Source organism: Brienomyrus brachyistius, chromosome 2 (assembly GCF_023856365.1).
Source record: "Brienomyrus brachyistius isolate T26 chromosome 2, BBRACH_0.4, whole genome shotgun sequence".
NCBI classification, from domain to species: domain Eukaryota; kingdom Metazoa; phylum Chordata; class Actinopteri; order Osteoglossiformes; family Mormyridae; genus Brienomyrus; species Brienomyrus brachyistius.
Window position 1 is genome coordinate 27815448 of NC_064534.1, and position 18541 is coordinate 27833988.

The following is an 18541-nucleotide window of genomic DNA, read 5'->3' on the forward strand; positions in this document are numbered from 1 at the left end:
GTACCGAAAGTGCCAAATCAGCTGGGGTACTTCTTTTGGTATTTTGGGGTGGGACTGGCAAGCGTATTTGCTGTCGATTGGTTATGCAAGTAGCATGCCTCTGAAACACAAAATACAACCGGCATCTTTTGGAACACACAGCAAACAGCGAGAAACAAAATGAAAAGCAGTAGAAACCAAAATATAAAAAAGTTAAATGGAAGGATGGACAAACAAGGAAACACAGGCTTTAATCGCCATATGGTCGGATGAACAGATCCAGCGGGATTTGGATGGCAGGACTCGAAATAAAAACTAATTTACCGTAATAGCCAGCCGCCTGAAGAAAGGAGATCTGCAACATATGCTGTTAACACAAGGTACTGAGTGACCTTTGTTAGCTGTTTTAGGACCAAACCAGTAAAAGATATGGGCCCTTTCTGGGATAAAGGGTGATATGGGACCTTCTTAGCTACCATCTTCTGTGCCCTAGATTTTGAGTGCAACAGTACACAAAATTCATGATTTGGAACAAACCTCAATTTGGAGCAGTTTCATACAGAAGAGAAAAGAGAATTTTTGTTTTTTTCATTATTATTAAAGCTGCAAACACAAGTACATTTAGGACGTTATAAGCTAGTGTCAATGCGTCTGACCTGTCTGAATAGAAAAAAAACTCAGACGCTTATTTGCATATTGTACAAATAAGTTGTATTTTTAATTTTCTCTTGTACATAACAGACATGAACTGAATCTCATATAAATCCTTTTTTCCTGTTGTGTATGGTGACATATCTGTAGCAATACCTATAATCATAGTTTATATATAATATATATATTATAGCAAGGTCTGAATTTTCTTGCCAAGTCACCTTAAATGTCATGGGGAGACTCTTTCCAGGGGCTGTTTCTGCCTTGCTCCGGTCGTATCAAGTGAGTTGAAATGCTAGATGTGTTTCCTCCAACACATCGAAGTTCAGTATAACAGAGCCGACAGTCTTGATCTAATGAACTATTCTCTGTCCAGTGCTGGTTTTATTTATTAGCCAACAAGAATGTGTTTCCAATCCGCTGATTTATGACTGACCGTAACCAGCATTAGCTGCTACTAACTCACAGCCACAATTAGCATAATATTTTCCATGCTGAACATTTACTTGTGAATTTAGTTTCCTACTGAGACAATAAATGTACTCATTTGTTTCGGTGTGTGTACCGAACTGAAAATGATGTACTGAATGGCACATGACGAATATGTGTACCGTTACAGCCCTACCTAAATATAATACACATGGATAATAACCTGTGCAGGTTGTTCCGATTGGATTGGCAGCGGAGCCTTGTGAGACAGGAAATGGCGTGGGATAGGTTGCATATTATGGGTTAAGGATCTGTGCCTGGCTCCACGGTTATGGCTTCGAATCCCGTGTTCCTGAGTATTCCCTCTCACATTCGTTGCCTTAAGAAAGGCCCTTCAGCCCGACTGCCCCAGGACTTCTGGATGCTGGCTGACTATTGCTCTCTGACCCAAGCTTTCCACACTTTTGTTGCTTTGACCAAAGCATTTGCTTTATAAATATAAATGCATTAGAAGACCTTGTAACCCAGGTTGAGGCATATATCAGACCGACATGCGGCTGGCAGGGAAGAAAGCCAAGGTTTGTTCTTCTCTTTTAATTGCATGAATTTATTTTTCTTTAGCATCTGACACTTTTGTGTTTGTTTTCCCTGCGGAAAATTGGCCAGCTTGGACAATTCTTTCAAATGAAACCGCCTTCCTCTCCTCCTCTTTTTCGTCCCATAATCTTCCTGTACTTTACATTTCTTAAGCTAAAATTGTAATAAAAAGCTTAAACAGCCACACGGTTTTATTTTTAAATGCAATGCTACAGTTGCCTATTTTGCATTTTTAAAGTGATTTTTATGAAAGAAGTGTGGGGAATAAAAAATATAACGTGATTTACATAATAAATGTTACATGCTAAATTTGCATACGGCGCCTTTTAGAATTGGAACAAGGCAGGTTAATCTGAAGTTCATCATGATTCGGCAGAATGCACACTGTTCCTTTATCATCACTCGGTAATGACTCTGGCTTCAGATTGCCCAAATGACTATGGCGGCAGATTACCTAAATGACTCTGGCGGCAGATTGCCCAAATGACTCTGGCGGCGGATTGCCCAAATGACTCTGGCGGCGGATTGCCCAAATGACTCGGGAGGTCTGTTTTCTTAAAATTTAATGGTCCCCTTTCTCTTTCTGACAGTACAGTGAGATTCGTTGGTTTCTTTAAAACGTCCCTTCTCTAAAAATGCCGTTTCGATGTTGTGTCTTAGCCATGCTGAAATGTGAACGATTTCGGGAAACAGACAGAATTGCCTGTCATTTCTGTATAAATTTCTCCGACTCGGAAAACAGAATGCTGTCAGAGCAAAGCTTAATTACTCTCCTCAGGCTGCCTATGTGATTTATGAATCCACGTCTGATATGGAATTTTAAAAATCACTTGAGAATTGTTTAATGCGCCTTTGCAAACTCTTTATAGGTGTGACTGAGAGGAATGTGGTGTAGAGGCGCCTGGGGATTTGAAGAGCTCAGCTCTGGACTTCAGCACAGTGAAGTAGTATTGGGAAGTTCAGTGAGGTGCATATATAATATAGAATATGCAGTTATTAAAAAATGAGGAGCATGCAATCGGACTACATGCTCCATTCTCAGAATTTTAAAATGCTCATATTGCTTTGCGTCTCCCTCATCCTGGGTTGTGGGTTCAAATCCTGCCCCTGCACTGTATTTGTTTACATGTTCCTTCAATGGGCACAAGACTGGGACGGGAATACCATTCCATCACACACACACAGACACACACACATACATATATATGCGCAAAGGCATTAAACACTACTTCCCATAGCCCAAAGACATTGAGGCTATCTGGTGTCTGTAAATTGTGAGTAGTGTATAATGTGTGAGTGCACGTATCTGCCCTGTGATGGACTGGCATCCCTTCCCAGGTGGACCTCAGCCTTATGCCCCTTGCAGCCTGGGATAGGCTCCAGGCCCCTTATGATCCTGACCAGGATAAACTGTTGGAAGTTGGATCGATGGTTTAACAGATGTGAATTTCTGGCGGTTGATTTCAACCGTCTGACTCCCACCTCAGGGATGAAATGACCTCTAAGGCACCCTCTGGCTGCAGAAGTAGGTGCTGTAGAGACTGGACTAGACAGAAGGGAATTGGTCGGGATGACCTTGACACTGCTAATTAACCCTGGCATCTAATTAATTGCCACCCAGGCCATTTGCCTCAAATTGTTTTTCTCAAATTGTTTTTCTATCAACAGCATGCTGTATGAAATTGGCTGATAATCATGTTTTAGTGAGTGTGTTTGTGTGTGTGTGTGAGTGTGTGTGAGTTTGTGTGCACGTGTCTACATGTATGTGCATGTGTGTTTTTACTGGACTTCGGTAAAAACAAACACCTTATAAAGTATTAAAGCTCTTTCATGAGCTCCCTGCCTCATTACAATAATGGGGATCATTATCTTCAGAGCGCTGGAGTGCGTGTGAGGGAGAAGAGCCCTTTCATATCGCCTTAATTTCTATTGGGCCCATGCCGTTTGATTATAATGCCGGCATGGCTGAGATCCGTGCCACGCCTCCTCGTCTGCGCCTTCAAAGTTCCGTTTACGTAGGAAGAGCGGCCTGCATTTCGTTTGAATTCGGCTACGATAAGTCCTGGTTTATGTTGCATCACTTTAATATGTTTCACGGGTTATTACATCAAATGGAGAAAGTGGGAAATTAGCCAAGGGCTTCATTCATCTGCGTAGGACCCAGATACGACAATAAAAACACAGCGTAAGAAACTGCCGCGCGATGTTCGCCATAATGGGGGAAGTGTTTCCGCACGTCTTCGTTAGGCCATTACCTCCAGTCAGTGGCGTCAACGACGTTGAATGTGGTGTCGCCTGTTTCGCCTGGTCTTGTTTTAGATTCTATAGAGCTGATGTGTGTCCTGAATGCAGGCAACAGTGCGTCTGCTCCTTATCCACCCTCTGGTGTTTCTTCAGCAGGGTTTTTGGGTATCATTTACTTGGGTGTGTTTTTAAAGGTGAATTACGATAACTGATGATGTCATTTTAAAAGGAGGGTCACTGGATGTGCCAGTGATTATTGATGAATGAATGAAACGATGAAGATGCGAACTGCAGCCTGCAGTTGGTTACCCATCCACGCCGACCTCCTGCGGTCCCTCTCTTTACAGCTGGCTTCTGGCATCTACAGCTTCGCCTGTTCGCTGTGGAACCATCACACGGACACCTTCCTGCAGCAGGTCTGCTCTGGGGACGAGGCGGCTGCCATCAACTCGCTGGAGAGGACCCTGCTGTCGCTGAAAGGTCTGTCCCCCACCCCCACTTCCTGCGTCGCTCGCAAGATGAGCTCCTCTGATGAGGCAGCTTGTCAGATGTTTGACCTCAGAAGGAGCTAGTTGATGAGCTTCTAAAGAGACGGAGAAGGGAGACGGGCTTTTTTGCATGAACCACCCCCCCCTCATTTCACATGCACACACAAATACAAGGTACCCATGTACATCTCCCCGTACATCAGACTGGTGGGCCAATCCTGTTCATGTTTGTGCTGCATGGGTTCCCTTTACCAGCCTTTACTGGGTCACGGCTGAGCCGCTGTGGCTGGTATTCTCTGCCTGAGCCTCATGAAGGGGTCTGCTGGCTGTCGGACCCCCAAGCAGCAAACGTGACATGGACATAAACATGTCCATACACGCAGGGAAAAGAGTATCGATTTGTCTCTTTGCGTATCCCTGAGGCTGTACCCTCAAGGGTCTGCCAGTAGTATGCTAGCGGTAGGTATATGTACCTTTTAGTTTAATATAAGGTATAGAAATGGACTGCGAGAAACATCCCCAAGGTACATGCAACATTAGTGTATGGCTAGTGGTACGAAAATGTTCCCCAGAGTCCATTTCTGTACCTTAAAAAGGTACGTTTACCTACAAGTAGGGTACAATTTGCGGACCCTTGATGGTACAAACAAAGGTACAAATTGGTACTTTTTCTACTGACAGTGTGTGCTACCATAAACCATTGTTGTCAAATGGGGGGGGAACATGTTTCAAAATTCCCAATCTCTTCCCCTCTCCAGTGCTGCGGAAGCTAACCGTTCACGGATTCATCGAGCCGCACCACAACATGGAAGTGATGGTGAGTCAGGCGCCGCGCATCACAGCAGCATCTCCATTTAGTGCCAGGTCCTCCCCAGTGGAGAAGGTTCTGTCCATAACAGTTACCTTTAAATCCAACTGGACTCAACGTCACCGCCATCAGCCCTGTCATTTTCATCTAGATAAATGTAGAGATGGTGTGAAGATGTCCCTGTTCTTGCGATGTCATTTACACATAGGTCATGCTTCAAATTATTGTTCAGATTAGTCCCCTCCAGGGTCAATACAATCAGGGTGTTGAAGGACCCCATTTCCCTCCTATTAATGAGAGCTGCTATGTATCAGTTCAATGTCTTTCCTCCTCACATCGATGTCCGCCGTCCCTTAGGGTTTCAGTCTGTGGGTTAGCCCCCACTTTAAAGATGCCGTTGTTGCCCGTTAAGGCCCATTCAGGGAGCTCAGATATGCGTTTCACCTTTCATTTTTTATAAGCTGGTGATTAGCGCTCTCAGCTTCTTCGCCTTCTCCCCACGTTGGCACCAAAGGGTCATATCTGACGTAGATCTAAATTACTTTCTCCCAGAAGCATTTTTCTCAATTGGGAAAGTTGCACACAAATTACAAATGAGTTTGGTAACCGACTCGAAGGCTGTGTTATAAATCCGCACATCCTTAAGGTTGATCTTAAAGAGGCCGACATTAATGTGGGTCGGGAAGTTTGTTTTTGAGTGTGTTTTGCCAGGAGCATGAACAGATTGGTGGTGTTTTGGTGCTTAGCTTGGCCAGGTTTGATGTATAGCAGGGTTGGGTTCCACAGTTCCAGTCCAGAAGGACCAGTCTGCCAACACACCTACTAAACCTGGCAATTAAGCTGAATGTGTTTGAGCAGGGAAATCTGCAAACCGTGTTGCAGACCGGCCCTCCAGGACTGGGTTTGGGGAGCTGTGACAAACAGCATGAGGCATTAAAAAAGCCAGCTCAGATTATTTAGGTTTGTAGTGTGATCCTACTCCAGTTGCGGTCAGCAGCGGACAGGGAAGAGAGATGGTTTTATTTATTGCTGTCTTGTAGAAGAAACCAGCGTTGACTTATTGTGGAAACTATGATTTCTCGGCTGTCACCGGAAGCAGGCTTTTTGAAACATTCAGAGAGAAGCGCAGTAATGCCCTTGAGCTGGAAAAGAAGCGGTCGTGTGAATAGGGGAGGATGTGAGGGGTGGTAGAAGGTATCCAACAAAGAGTCATTGTGATAACGTTTGCAATAGGCTCTCAGTATTTCCCCCGTTAACTCACTTCCGGGTTGTGACCCAATGACGCTAATTGGTGGAAAACCTATCAATGCTAGAGAGCAGCTCGATATGGGTGATGTCATCTAGTGCCATACAAGAACACCTTGCCTAGTAGCCAGTTTTCTGTACTTTTTCTTTCTTCTCCATTGTTGATAGAAACATTCATCTTGCAAAGCTTGGATCTGTCTGTAAGGTGGACCTTCATTAACCTCCACAGTTCAGCACCGCTGCAGGCTGCTTAAACCTGAATGAGTGGAATGCAGAGCTAGATTAGGAGTAAAGTACATATTCATTTCAAGATGGTTTGGGCCCTTACTCGGCTGGTTTATGTTTCCATTTTGCAACTATGACTCCTAGATGATCATCTGAATCATTAATTTGGGAGGCATGTGAAGTTGTCCTCACCGGTCTCATTTGGCTGTGATTGCTTTCATTTATTTTCATGGGAATTAACCTCAGGATGAAAATCTATCAGGAAATGTCTCTACTGACGTTCCTCGAATGGGATCTGTGTGCATTATTCATAAATGTATTTTTTTCAATCAATGTTACTGTATATTTACTCATCAATAATTTGTCATTAATCGATCCTATTTTATAAAGGCAAATAAAACTGCCTTTAATAAGCCCCTGCTGTAATTTAAAATCCATTAATCTGCCAGATTTAAAAGTTGGTTGCAGCCAAATAGATTGAACTGGACATCTTACCGGAGGCTATGTTTAATATTGAAATTGATATTTGTTCATTCTGGACAATTAGGGACTAATTAGGTAGCATATCGTGCTGCCGGTAAATTGAAGCTTTACAATCAGGCACATTCAACGGAAAGATGGAGAGGTGTCGCGTGTGAATACGGACGTGAAGAGAATGCGATTCTGCCCGGCGAAGGCGCCGCATTTTTCACAGCTTGCGATGGCTGTGTCAGACCCCGGGGCTCGGCGGAACAGGGCGCCCGCCACGTTTCGCGCATCCTCCGCAAGATAAAAGATAATCGCCATCCAAGAAAACTCATCATCGCATAGAAGAAATGTCATCGCTCAAGTGTAAAAATCCACACCCGGAATGGGGCGCTGGGATTAAAAGGGCACTTTCTCATCAAAATTTTCAGGCACCTTCAAGACATAATTCACCTGATCTCTCCTGCCACATGGCTCAGAGTGTGGCAGCTAAATACGTTACCGTGTCACAGGGTTATTCCGATATCAGTGATTTAACAGAAGTGCTGTATTGTTCCAATGGTGAAGTATCTGTGTGTGTGTGTGTGTGTGTGTGTGTGTGTGTGTCTGCCTGCCCTGGAGATGCCTTTGATTTAAGTTTCCTTCGAGCCTATTTTGGTCACAGAATGCCTGACTGAAAGAAAATATGTGTCATGTCACGCCCTCCCTGTCGTGTCGTTGCCTTATTCCTGTCCTCTCTCGTTTATCTGTAAGATAACCCACCCTCCCTCAATTACCCAGTGCCTCTTGAAATCTTAAAAATCTACACTTTTTGCTGTAGGTTTGGTGTAGATATGATTTTGTTTATCTCTTATACTGTACTTGTACACCAGGAAAACGTTTTCTATTATCTGCTGTGCGTATATCAATTACTCTTCAATGGGTGTTTGTCATATATGTACATTTCCTTTTAACCAGAAATATGTAGTTTTCGTTTTTTTTTATTTTTATTTTTTAGCAGATTCTTATTTTATAGGTAACTTAGAAAGCCTTTAAGAAGTTCACAAGAGTTCAGAGTTTGCGACAGGAACTTTTTGAATAGTTGGAAGACCAGTGTGCACGGCATCCTGCGCTGTTGCAGACTAACACCCGTCCCAGGGAGCGTGGTGCAGGGGGCACGCTGGATTAAAATTTTATGTCTTTGGCTCTGCATTCATATCACACACATTCAATCTTAGTCCCACAGCGTATGAACAGGATCTGGTCTTTTGCATTATGGGCTGCACGCGGAGGCGGTAATTAAACAAAATATAAGGATCACACCTGGGTAACGTGTCGACCAGAATGAGTTAGTGTCTTTCATGTGTGACAGCCATGGTAATATACAAGTATTGGGCAGTGTGTTTCATGAGGGGAGTCGGCAGGTATGAAATTGGCATCCCGTCACATGACCGACGTGGTTGATTCTCCAGGTGACAGGGAAATGACCATTACCGTGCTCTACCCGTCTTTCAACTGTTTATCCTGTTCAGGGTCTTGGGGGGAGGTGGGGCTGGAATTAATCCCAGGCATCACAGGACACAATGTTGGGGTACGCCCTGGATAACATGCAGGTCCATCACAGGATCCACCCACCCACAGATAATCAAAGACCATGGCCAGTTTTAAAGACCCCAGTTAGTATGCTATTGGTCTCCAGGAAGAATCTGGAGTCATGCCTGTACACTTCCCCTGTCACTTGCTTTTTTGTGTGTTTCACTGTCATCCTGGGGAAATGTTGGTTTGGGCAACTATATACCTCTGTATGTATATTATGATGGTGAGGCCCACATGCCTTATTGCAAAAATTCAAAAATTCTAATTCATTGGAGAAAATTCAATAGCAACAGAGTAGCACAGAGTTGGGGGTTTGATTAACTGGGTTGTGACTAGACGTAGCTTCGCAGCCTCTCCGTTCCTGTCACCGTTCTGTGACTTGTGTACAGACCCTGCAAAGGGTCGACATGCATCCTTTTTCAGTGCTGCGCAGATTCTCGTCAAAGTTTTAAAAAATCTTACGTAATATAATCTGGAGAGCTTTCCTGTACTGAAAATTTTTTATTTAAGAAATAACCTGACAGATTTGTAAATCCGATCTTTCAGAATCAGCTTTATTAGCCAAGTAAGGTGACACTTGCAAGAAATTTGACTTGACGTTTTGCTCCATACAAACAAGACAATGAACATTAAATAATTCAATGAAGTAGGCATTAAAGAAGATATTGGTATGGGGTAGTAATAAAAACCATACTGCAATATTGCAAATAGTAAGTATGTCTATGCAGACTAGTTGTAACCAAAGTGAGAGAGTGCACAAATGGTGAGACCTCAAAGTGGTTGTGCACCATTGACAGAGGTGGAGATTTCAGGTGCCGAGAGTACAAATCCTGACCAGGATTTTGTTTCAGCCAACCAGTTGAGGACTCGGCTGGTTGGCTGAAACAAAATTCTGGTCTGGATTTTTACTCTCTGGACCTGAAATCTCCACCTCTAACCATTAAACATGCAACAAAGGTTGGAATACGGTATGACACTGTGCTATGAAGTATAATTTCACCGAGTGGCTGAGGCAAACATTTTATATTAAAGTTGGACGGTGCATAACTAAAGAGATTTCTGAATTTCATGAGAGTACATTCTGTGTCAATATTAGCAGTATACGCAGTGCTGAGTACTAAGCATGATGAACAATATCAGTGTTCTTATCCTGTTTCAGGGGATTAGACATGAGTATATTAGTCTTCAGTCTCTCAGTGCAGCATGTAGTGTTACTGGGATGAAGATACATGCGTTCTGTCATTGAGCAGGACCACAGCCCTTGGAAAGAAGTTACCTCTGTCCCTTTTAATTTTTACAGTCCGATATCTCACTCCTGAAGGTAGCAGCTGAAAGATGGATTTGGTCAGATGTGCTGGGTCAGTGGTAATCTAGTTTGCTCTCTTCCTGTATCTGTTGTTTTTGATCTCTTCCAGAGGAGGGAGGCTGCATCCAAGGAATTTAAGATGAGGAGTTTAAGAGTAAAGGAGCAATATGTTGGTGTGAGCAGACACATTCTGGAGAACTTGCCCAAAACTGACCTTTTATTTAAATAAATGCATACTGTATATGGACAGGGGAAAACTGATATTTTAATGATATCCTTCTTTGGCTGTTTTTATTGTTGTTAACATGCAGTTTGGTCACTACCAAAGAAGCGTCATGAAGATGCATACTGAGGGAAAAATGCTTCCTGTTTGAAGTGTGTGATGACACGTTTGCATGCCACTTTAGACGTGATCTTACCTTAATGGAATAATGCAGTGTCCTGTAATATGAATCGGTCTGTTATTTTGTGGTGTTTGCATGGGGATGCAGCCTTCCTTCTTTTTAAATTGCGAAATAGCTCTCTTCATTTAGGATTTACCTGCCGGCAGATCAGCTTGTGCCAAACACCAGGCCTCTTAAATGTCACATGCGGTACAAACGACCTTGCGGGTAGCAGGGTTAACTGTCTGTCTGACCCGCGGGCCGTGGGTTATGGGCCGGCGATGTGGGCTGCTGCTGCGCCAGCCCTGGGTGCAGGTGCCTGCGGTTTAACCTGTGGTCGCATGTCAAGCATGCAGCTGGAAAAATCGATGCAAGCATAAGCTCTACATAAGCTGTCAAAGTCACTGTGAGTGAGTAATAATTATTTTATAGGGAGTGCAGAAACAGTTTAAGAGTAAAGGAGCAGCTTTCAAATAACGCTGAGGCGATATTTTCATTAAGTCTAGCTCAGCAGTTAAATGTTAACAAGATGCCATTTTCATTTTTAAGGTTTGATAGCCGATATTTAAACCCTAGACTTTTACAGACTTGAGATGTACTTGTATGTTTTATTCATACACACATCCGTCTTTATTTCTAAAGGTTCTGTGATGAAAGGGCAGCTTTACGAATGGCTACAGAATATAAACTAAATTTTTTTAGGAGATAAGAATATGTGTGTAAAATGTAAATACAATGTATCCATCCGTTCATCTTCTTACTTCTTATCCGTATAGAGCCTGGGGTCTCCCCCAGGCAGCATTGGCTGCAGAGCAGGGGTCACCCTGGAAGGCAGCTTTTAATCCCAACCTACCATATAGCTGAGTGCACACATCCCAGAGGGCAGTGTTTCTCAGCAGTGGGCCATCTTTACAGTGAAGCCTGTACTTTTTGCACATCATTCATTAGCCAGTTACAATGCTGTAATCTCCTGGCTGTTGATCTGATATATTACACTGGTCAGATGTTGTAAAACAGTCATGCTTCTCTGATACAGACATGGCCATTAAACAAGGTTAGAGCCCCCCCATGCTGTATGTTATAAGATGCATTTGCTTTTCAGCTTGATTTGTTACCTCCTGCATGGATTTGTTGGAACATAAACATAAATTTCATCCGCAGAACATTTTTCTTTATGTGTGTGTTGGTATGCTGTGTTTAAGATAGGGAGAAAATGGTCGTTGGAGCGGCTTCAAGTGGAACGCTGGCTTGATCTGTGACTGCTCTTCAGATCGGAGATCAGTCATCCTCGCCTTGTCTCCCCCGGACCAGACTGCCGACCTGTTTTCTGGCCGCATGCCACATCAGATTTGGCCCAGCTGCATGCCAGATGGAGTGCTCGTACTTGTTCATCATCTCCATGAGACCCTGCAGAGCTTCTTAATAGAGGGATCTGGCCACTTTACCTGTTGGCACGGAAACCAAGGCGGCCGGCGGGCTAGATAGGGCGACGTTGGGCCGAGACCTGGAGCAGCAGCTGTTTTTGGCCACTTTGGTGAGGTGTCATTCTTGCCAATCGCTAAAGGACGTGGCAGTGATTATAAGTCTGATTTCCACGACTCGGCGCACAGGCAATTCTTCGTCCAGCTACTCATATACAGTAACCTATGTTTTACGTGACATGCCCAGACATTTAATCAGCATGTGATTGAAGTAAACAGTGTATTTATAGACCTTGTTTTGGTGTTACAGAAATCCAGATGGAGTAGCTCAGCGTTTCTCAAACTTATTTGTCAGGCTTTGAGGCTGCAGGGCGCTGCATAAACCATCCATCCATCCATCCGTCCATCCATCCATCCTGCAGCTGCTGACCTGCTCTGGGTCATGGCTCAGCTTTATGCTTCGGGGTTATTCATCAATAGAGTCTTTTATTCATGGTTAGTAGTTTTGGCAAGAAATATGTAAAATGGAGATGCAAAGAAAAAGTGATTTGTGCCTAAAATGTGACATGGAGCACAAGGTGTGGATGTGCTGCTGAAGTTGTTTAGGAAACACTTTCCTCTAAGTGTTCGGATTTAATTAACCCTGATCGGATTAGCTAAGCGCTCATCAGACCTGGATAAGTCTCCTGCCTGCCCTGCAGGCCCCTTCCGGCTGGCTTGCTTTGGCTGTGGCAGCCTTATCACATTTTGGGCTCCCTCTTACACTTTAGCATCCCTGCAGGGTGGATGCATGGGGTGCCTGAAGGTGATTGGCTGAAGTCTTCCTCCTTCAGCAGGTTGGTCAGCAGATGCCTGGACTGCGTTATCTTTCACACTCTGCTCTTATCCTTGGGCATCAAACTGCTGTCGTGGCTTAGGAGAGGTTTTAAATTTAAAATGCGGCCCTTGAAGGTCGGCCTCTCCTACTGTATTACTGACCGGTGTCTTCGGACGTGGCCTTTGGTCAGCATTACCCTTGTTTGTTTAGTATTCTGTGCATAGTTACGGGGGGGCTGATGCTAATTTTGGTGCTGAGAATATTAACAAGCCGCCCCCCCCAGTTTAATCCCTGTGAGATTCAACGCATCGCTGTCTAGTGTAAGAGCTCCATCTGCTAAATTGACTCAGTCATTTTGTTGCATATGATGTGTTTGAAGCCCATCTAGTATTGACTTGATTGTTGGTTGCCTTCAGTCCATCCTACGAATAAATTGAGGCCTTGATGCGTGAAAAGGATCAAACACGATCCTCCCGTCTGAGACCACATGCCTGATCAAAGGCAGCCTCCTCCTGTAGCTGCCGTGAAACAAATGCTCCACTTCACCCGTTTTGATGTAAACGCGGGTGTTAGCGTGGTGCTAGCGGAGTCATAATGAGTGCGACTGTCTAAACCCGCCCTTTTCTCTCTCTCCCCCAGGGCTTCCTAAATGCAGTATTTGAGAGACTGAAGCAATTCCTAGAGTGTTGTAAGTATGCCCATTTGTTCACCCTGCCCCCCCCTTAAAATGCATTCTCTCAGCCCAGTCATGATCCAGCATGCAGGAAAGCACGGTCTCCCCATCGCCTTGTTTTCCCCACTGGGATCTTTATCGCCTCATGCTGGAGGGATTAACGCCGTCTTGATGCGCGGCAGAGGGGAATATTGCTATCGTGTGCCGATATCACGCACAATACGTTTTCATTACCCAAATGGTAGCAGCGGTGTGTATGGACTCCGTCGGCCATGTTTAGGGAATGGGGCGATAATGGGGGCTTATGGGCTAACGATGTGGAAATGTCATGCCCCGCCTGATAAACCTGCTTCGGCCGCCCCTCTGCTGGGCTGCTCCTTTACTTAGCTCTCATTCATGACCAGTTTTAGCTTTACGACTCGACAGTGCTCTTCATTAAGGCCTTATTTAATGGCTATAAGTATGCGATTTAGGTCAGGAAAATAAGAAGTGTTCCTGTGTGTATATATAAGAACATGTATGTCCTGATCATTAGAAGATGTGACCGGCATTCAGTGATGTTTGCCGGCGGCCATGGTGTTTGTGAATGTCTTTATAAAAGCATTTGTAGTTGACTGAGGAATTGTGTTTATGGTGTTTTATATGTATTATGGGGTTTCTGATCACATCTCCTCCTTTGTTTTTCACATCACAATGATGCTACATTTGATTAAGTAACAGTTGGTAAACCTTAAATGTTCCCAGAGTACTCTTTCCAATTCAATTAAATCGGTGCCTTTTCCGGGGGGTGGTGAGTATGCCAATTAAGGCGGGGTGTACTGAGAGCTGGCCTTATAGGTCCATCCTCCATGCTGATTGGTTGGCACTTCTAGGCCAAGAAGAAAGGATTCTGGCTGGAGTTGCGGAAAATAAGAAGACAAATGCTCATTAGTCGGACCAAGGCCCAGGTCGGGGTTTATGAATATATTTGATGAGCATCCTTATGGGTCACTGGAAGGATGGGGGGGTAGATGGTTCAGACAATCGCTGGACCTGCGATGCGGGATGCAAAACTGCCATCTTCGGTGGACATGTGATGCCGTCAGAGCACCAAGCGTAAATCCCAGTTTTAAATATCTTCCGACTGTATTATCCATAAGTCTTGCTGGAGTGTGCTTACTCCTGTGAGCAAGTTCCTTTGGTGAATGCTAAGCTTTGTAAATTAGGTACTGGAGTGTCTCCAGCACACTGTTACGCTCTCTTCACCTTTTAAGTGCTGCACTTGAATGCGAGGTCCGGAAAGTTCCGTGTAGTGGTGCTGTTTTTGACACCCGTATGTCGGCTCCTGCTTCACCCTCAGGCAGGCGAGTGGGTCCACACAGCGCTTGCAGAGAGAAGCTGGAGAAGACCATCATACTCTACACCAAAGTGGTAAGCCCAGGTCCTCCATCCCTGAGGGACCTGAGACTCCCCCTTCGGAACAGTCTTGCTCCTTTAATGGCCACCTCACCCATTTCACACCTGGCTCCTCTTCTTGATGCGCCAGCCGTTCATCTCGGCCGGCAGAGCTGCCAGAGTTTCTGCTCTGCTCACGATGGAGAGCAGAACCTTGTAGCAGGGGGTGAGGAAGGCAATGGGATCTATTTTTGGGTCGCCTTAGGGAATATGCTGTTAGGTAGTGACCCCTGGCCTGAAATGAGAATGGAAAAAAAATTCAGACCTAGTGGCAGGCAGTAGGTTCTGTATCTCGGCTTATGTGAGTCATGGCTTCTTCCAGAGCACTATGGGCCGAAAGACCCCCACAGTAGTGCACAATTTATCAGAAGGAATAAGGTGTGACAGGTGAAATCAATCAGCACGCCCAACCTCGGTCACTCGACTCTCCCTCCTGATACTGCCACGCCCCATGATGCTAGTAGATTGATTCTGGATTTGTTGTATTCATGGTGGGGGGGCTGTTTCCATACAGCATCTTGTCCCCACTTGGAATTTAACATGCCGAACATTTACTGTGCGCGGTCTCTCCAGCCACCCTCCGCCTTCACACTGTTGGTCATATTTGTTATACCTGTTCATATTTAGTGTTGGTGAGGAGGACAGTAAAACTGATGGCTGGACTGGTAAGGTCTCGGGTGTTTCCCAGTTAGCTTTTTTACTTTTCTCTTTTGTTGCTGTTTATGTGTAGCTGCTGGACTTCCTGGAGCACCATCCGTGCCCGTTCATCCCACTCATTCAGCGCTCTTTGGAGTTCGCCGTCAGCTACGTCTTCACCGAGGTCGGGGAGGGCGTCGTCTTCGAGCGCTTCATCGTGCAGTGCATGAACCTTGTCAAGATGATTGTCAAGAATGATGCCTACAAGCCGGCCAAAAACATCGAAGGTCCGTCCCTCCGGGAGCCCTCACCGGGAGGTGCTCTCCGGCACCAGTTGTTGAGCGATAAGTCCGACACCTAGACGCCGCATTAATTACTCTGAGCACTTTTGCTCTGTACTCAAGTAATGATGAATGGCTGGCTTTCTTGCCAAGATAATTAGGGTGAATCTCCCTCTAAATAGAATTGTGTCGTCTTTCAAATGCTGATACTGTCTCAACCCAGAGTAGAGCTGATCATACTGTGCATGCATCTTGTATTACTGGGTAAATGTGGTGACTTCCCATCTCTTTGTTCTTCCAGAGGAAAAGTAGAACCAGGAAAGAATTGTTGTGCTTAAAGCTGAAAGCTGCTATAAAAGTTACAACGGAAGATACATTTGTGGGTTTTGTCCATTTGTATGCCAGAGCCACTCTTTGGGTCCTGGTTTTCACTTAAACCCATATGTCCATCCTGTAATTTTCCAGCAGTCTGTATTCGGGGAACAGCCAAATGGCAAAGAGCATAAAATGCAGAAAACTGAATCGGCATGCGGCCTGTTCAGCCGGGAATGAGGCCGTGCAATAGAACGGGGCGTCTGTCTTTCAGACAGCAAGCCGGAGAGCCTGGAGGCTCACAAGATAAAGATGGCCTTCTTCACCCACCCGACCCTCACTGAAATCGGCAGGAGGCTGGTGTCCCACTACTTCTTGCTGACAGAGGAAGAGCTGGCCATGTGGGAAGAGGACCCTGAAAGTTTCGGTATGTTAAAAATAATTATAAAAAAAAAAAATCACTGGACAGGTGATGCATAATTCATAATGCGGGTTGTTGGTCTTGAACAATGCATTTTAATGTTCAAGTGCTAAGGTCAAAGGGCTGAGAATCTGACTTTTCCCAGTGGGGAAAATTCCCAGTGAAATAGCTGCATTAGTTTGCCGTACTTGGATCCCTCGCTATCCTGTAAGTGACAAGTTGATTAAAAAGCCGGAAGAGACAGAGCCTGAGACCCCACATTGTCTGTGCTTCAGGCTTGGGCTCATTTATCATGTTGTAGTGCTGCTTTGTGCCGTGCAGAGGCCCCGCCCCCTCTCCTAAGTCCACTCGTCCCCTCGCTGCGCACTGACCCGAGACTCTGTGCTTCATGAATGAAAGCAGGCCTCATGCCTCTGCATTTTCTGCCTCCATTGTCCCTCTTGTCGACACACCGGCTGCTTTTTGATCAGGTCAGTGGATGCGATGTGCGGCTGGTATTGCCGGTCGTCACGCAGACGGCTTCCCCGACATGCTGTCCGTTCCTATGAGTATCGAGCTGACTGGGAGTTTCAGAAAAGCTTAGATTCTGGATACCTCTGCATGCGTGCGCACACACACATGCACACATACACACACTCTTCAGGATTTATAAAGGCAACTCAGATACACGCATGGTGTAACGTTCAGGCTAATTTAGCCCTCCCTGTGCGGATACTGGGCCACCGATCATTAACGGTGACTCTGTGACCGCTGTCCACACAGTGCAGAATGTCTGCTTGTTTTTCTTAAGTGATGACTTTGAAGATGCAGCTACACGGCTGTAATATCCACAGGTACGGCAAACTTGTTCAAGTAGCACCAGCGACTAGCATCGGATCTTAATATGGACATTTTACCATGGCAACAAGCACACCATGTCTTGGTTGAGGCCAGGGTGAGGGGGCGTGTTGTGGGATCCGTGGTGATGGAGTGCAGTGATGATTGACTTATTTTTAGTGTCACGCTTCATCTTCCGATGCTCAACTTGCTTAATTTGCAAAGCGATGAACGCCGTCTCGTGGCTAATTCACAGCAGCCTCATCCTCTGCAGTACACTGGTATCTAAATCAGTATGTAATGCTGCTATTTTTAAGGGATTCTCATGGCGTTGGTGTTATCCAGGTCACGTTCCAGATTAGAGGGCAGAGGGGGAGAGCCGTGGCAGCAGCTGTGTCTCCTGTAATTGTTTTTTTTTTTTTTTTGCTCTGACCATAATTTCTTGTGAGAGCTGCAGACATCTCATAGAGAAGTCGCTTGATATACTGGCTGGCTTTTGGGTGGTGGGGTTGGGGAAATGAAACGCACAACAAAAAGGCAATTGCTGCCGTTAAAGTGCTTCACTTTTACTGGGCTCTGTAAGTATTTGAGGCCTAACCCTCTGGCGGTGGGTGCAACCAGCCCTCGTCTGTGTACGGCAGCAGGCCGCTTTAACACCCTCTCTCTCTCTGTCCTGCAGCCGTGGAGGAGACCGGCGGTGACTCCTGGAAATACAGCCTGCGGGTAAGTAGAGCCCCAACCGCATGCACTTGCATAGCGAGGTGTCCTCCATGTTCAAAACGGTTAAAAGTGCTTCTTTACAATTCCTCAGCTTTTCTGATCAATTCCCTCCTCTCTTTGATGAATAATGAAATATGTAGCATGATGATGATAAAAGGAAGGCCAGTGCTTTATCATGTCTTTAAACTGTCTGTGTGGCCTAGACATGGATACAGTTTTTTTGACCCCAAAACTTGCATTTTGTGTGTGTGTGTGTGTGTGTGTGTGTGTGTGTGTTTGCACACTCTAATTACATTGTTTATCCCCTAGGGCAGATCAGAATGCTCTCAGACAGTGTGAAGAAGAAAATTGAATGATTTTCTTCAGTGTAAACATTTGCCCAAACTTGAAAAACATCAGCTTTAGATTTCTGTGATTACCCAGCAAACTGAAGCCACGAGTTGCCTTGAACTACGAAAATACACAGCAGGGAAATGGTATTTGTTATTTTGGATTTATTTGTTCAGATGGGCTCTGTAGACTAGCAGACACTCTCCTCTCTGCTCGAAGAAGAGTCAATACCGAAACAGTCACGAGGTTGCGGACCAATTAACTACCGTTGTGGCAATGTTATAT

General features: G+C 45.0%; 1 protein-coding gene across 1 annotated transcript in view; it reads left to right on the top strand.

Annotated features, from left to right (window-relative positions):
* The window catches only part of ipo11 (importin 11), a 145135-nt gene that overhangs the window by 16421 nt on the left and 110173 nt on the right, over positions 1-18541 (top strand). The window contains exons 5-11 of the mRNA XM_049001391.1: positions 4248-4380; positions 5147-5205; positions 13273-13321; positions 14646-14716; positions 15471-15663; positions 16244-16396; positions 17886-17929. Of these exons, the coding sequence (XP_048857348.1) occupies positions 4248-4380; positions 5147-5205; positions 13273-13321; positions 14646-14716; positions 15471-15663; positions 16244-16396; positions 17886-17929 (702 nt within the window). The remainder of the gene's footprint in view (positions 1-4247; positions 4381-5146; positions 5206-13272; positions 13322-14645; positions 14717-15470; positions 15664-16243; positions 16397-17885; positions 17930-18541) is intronic.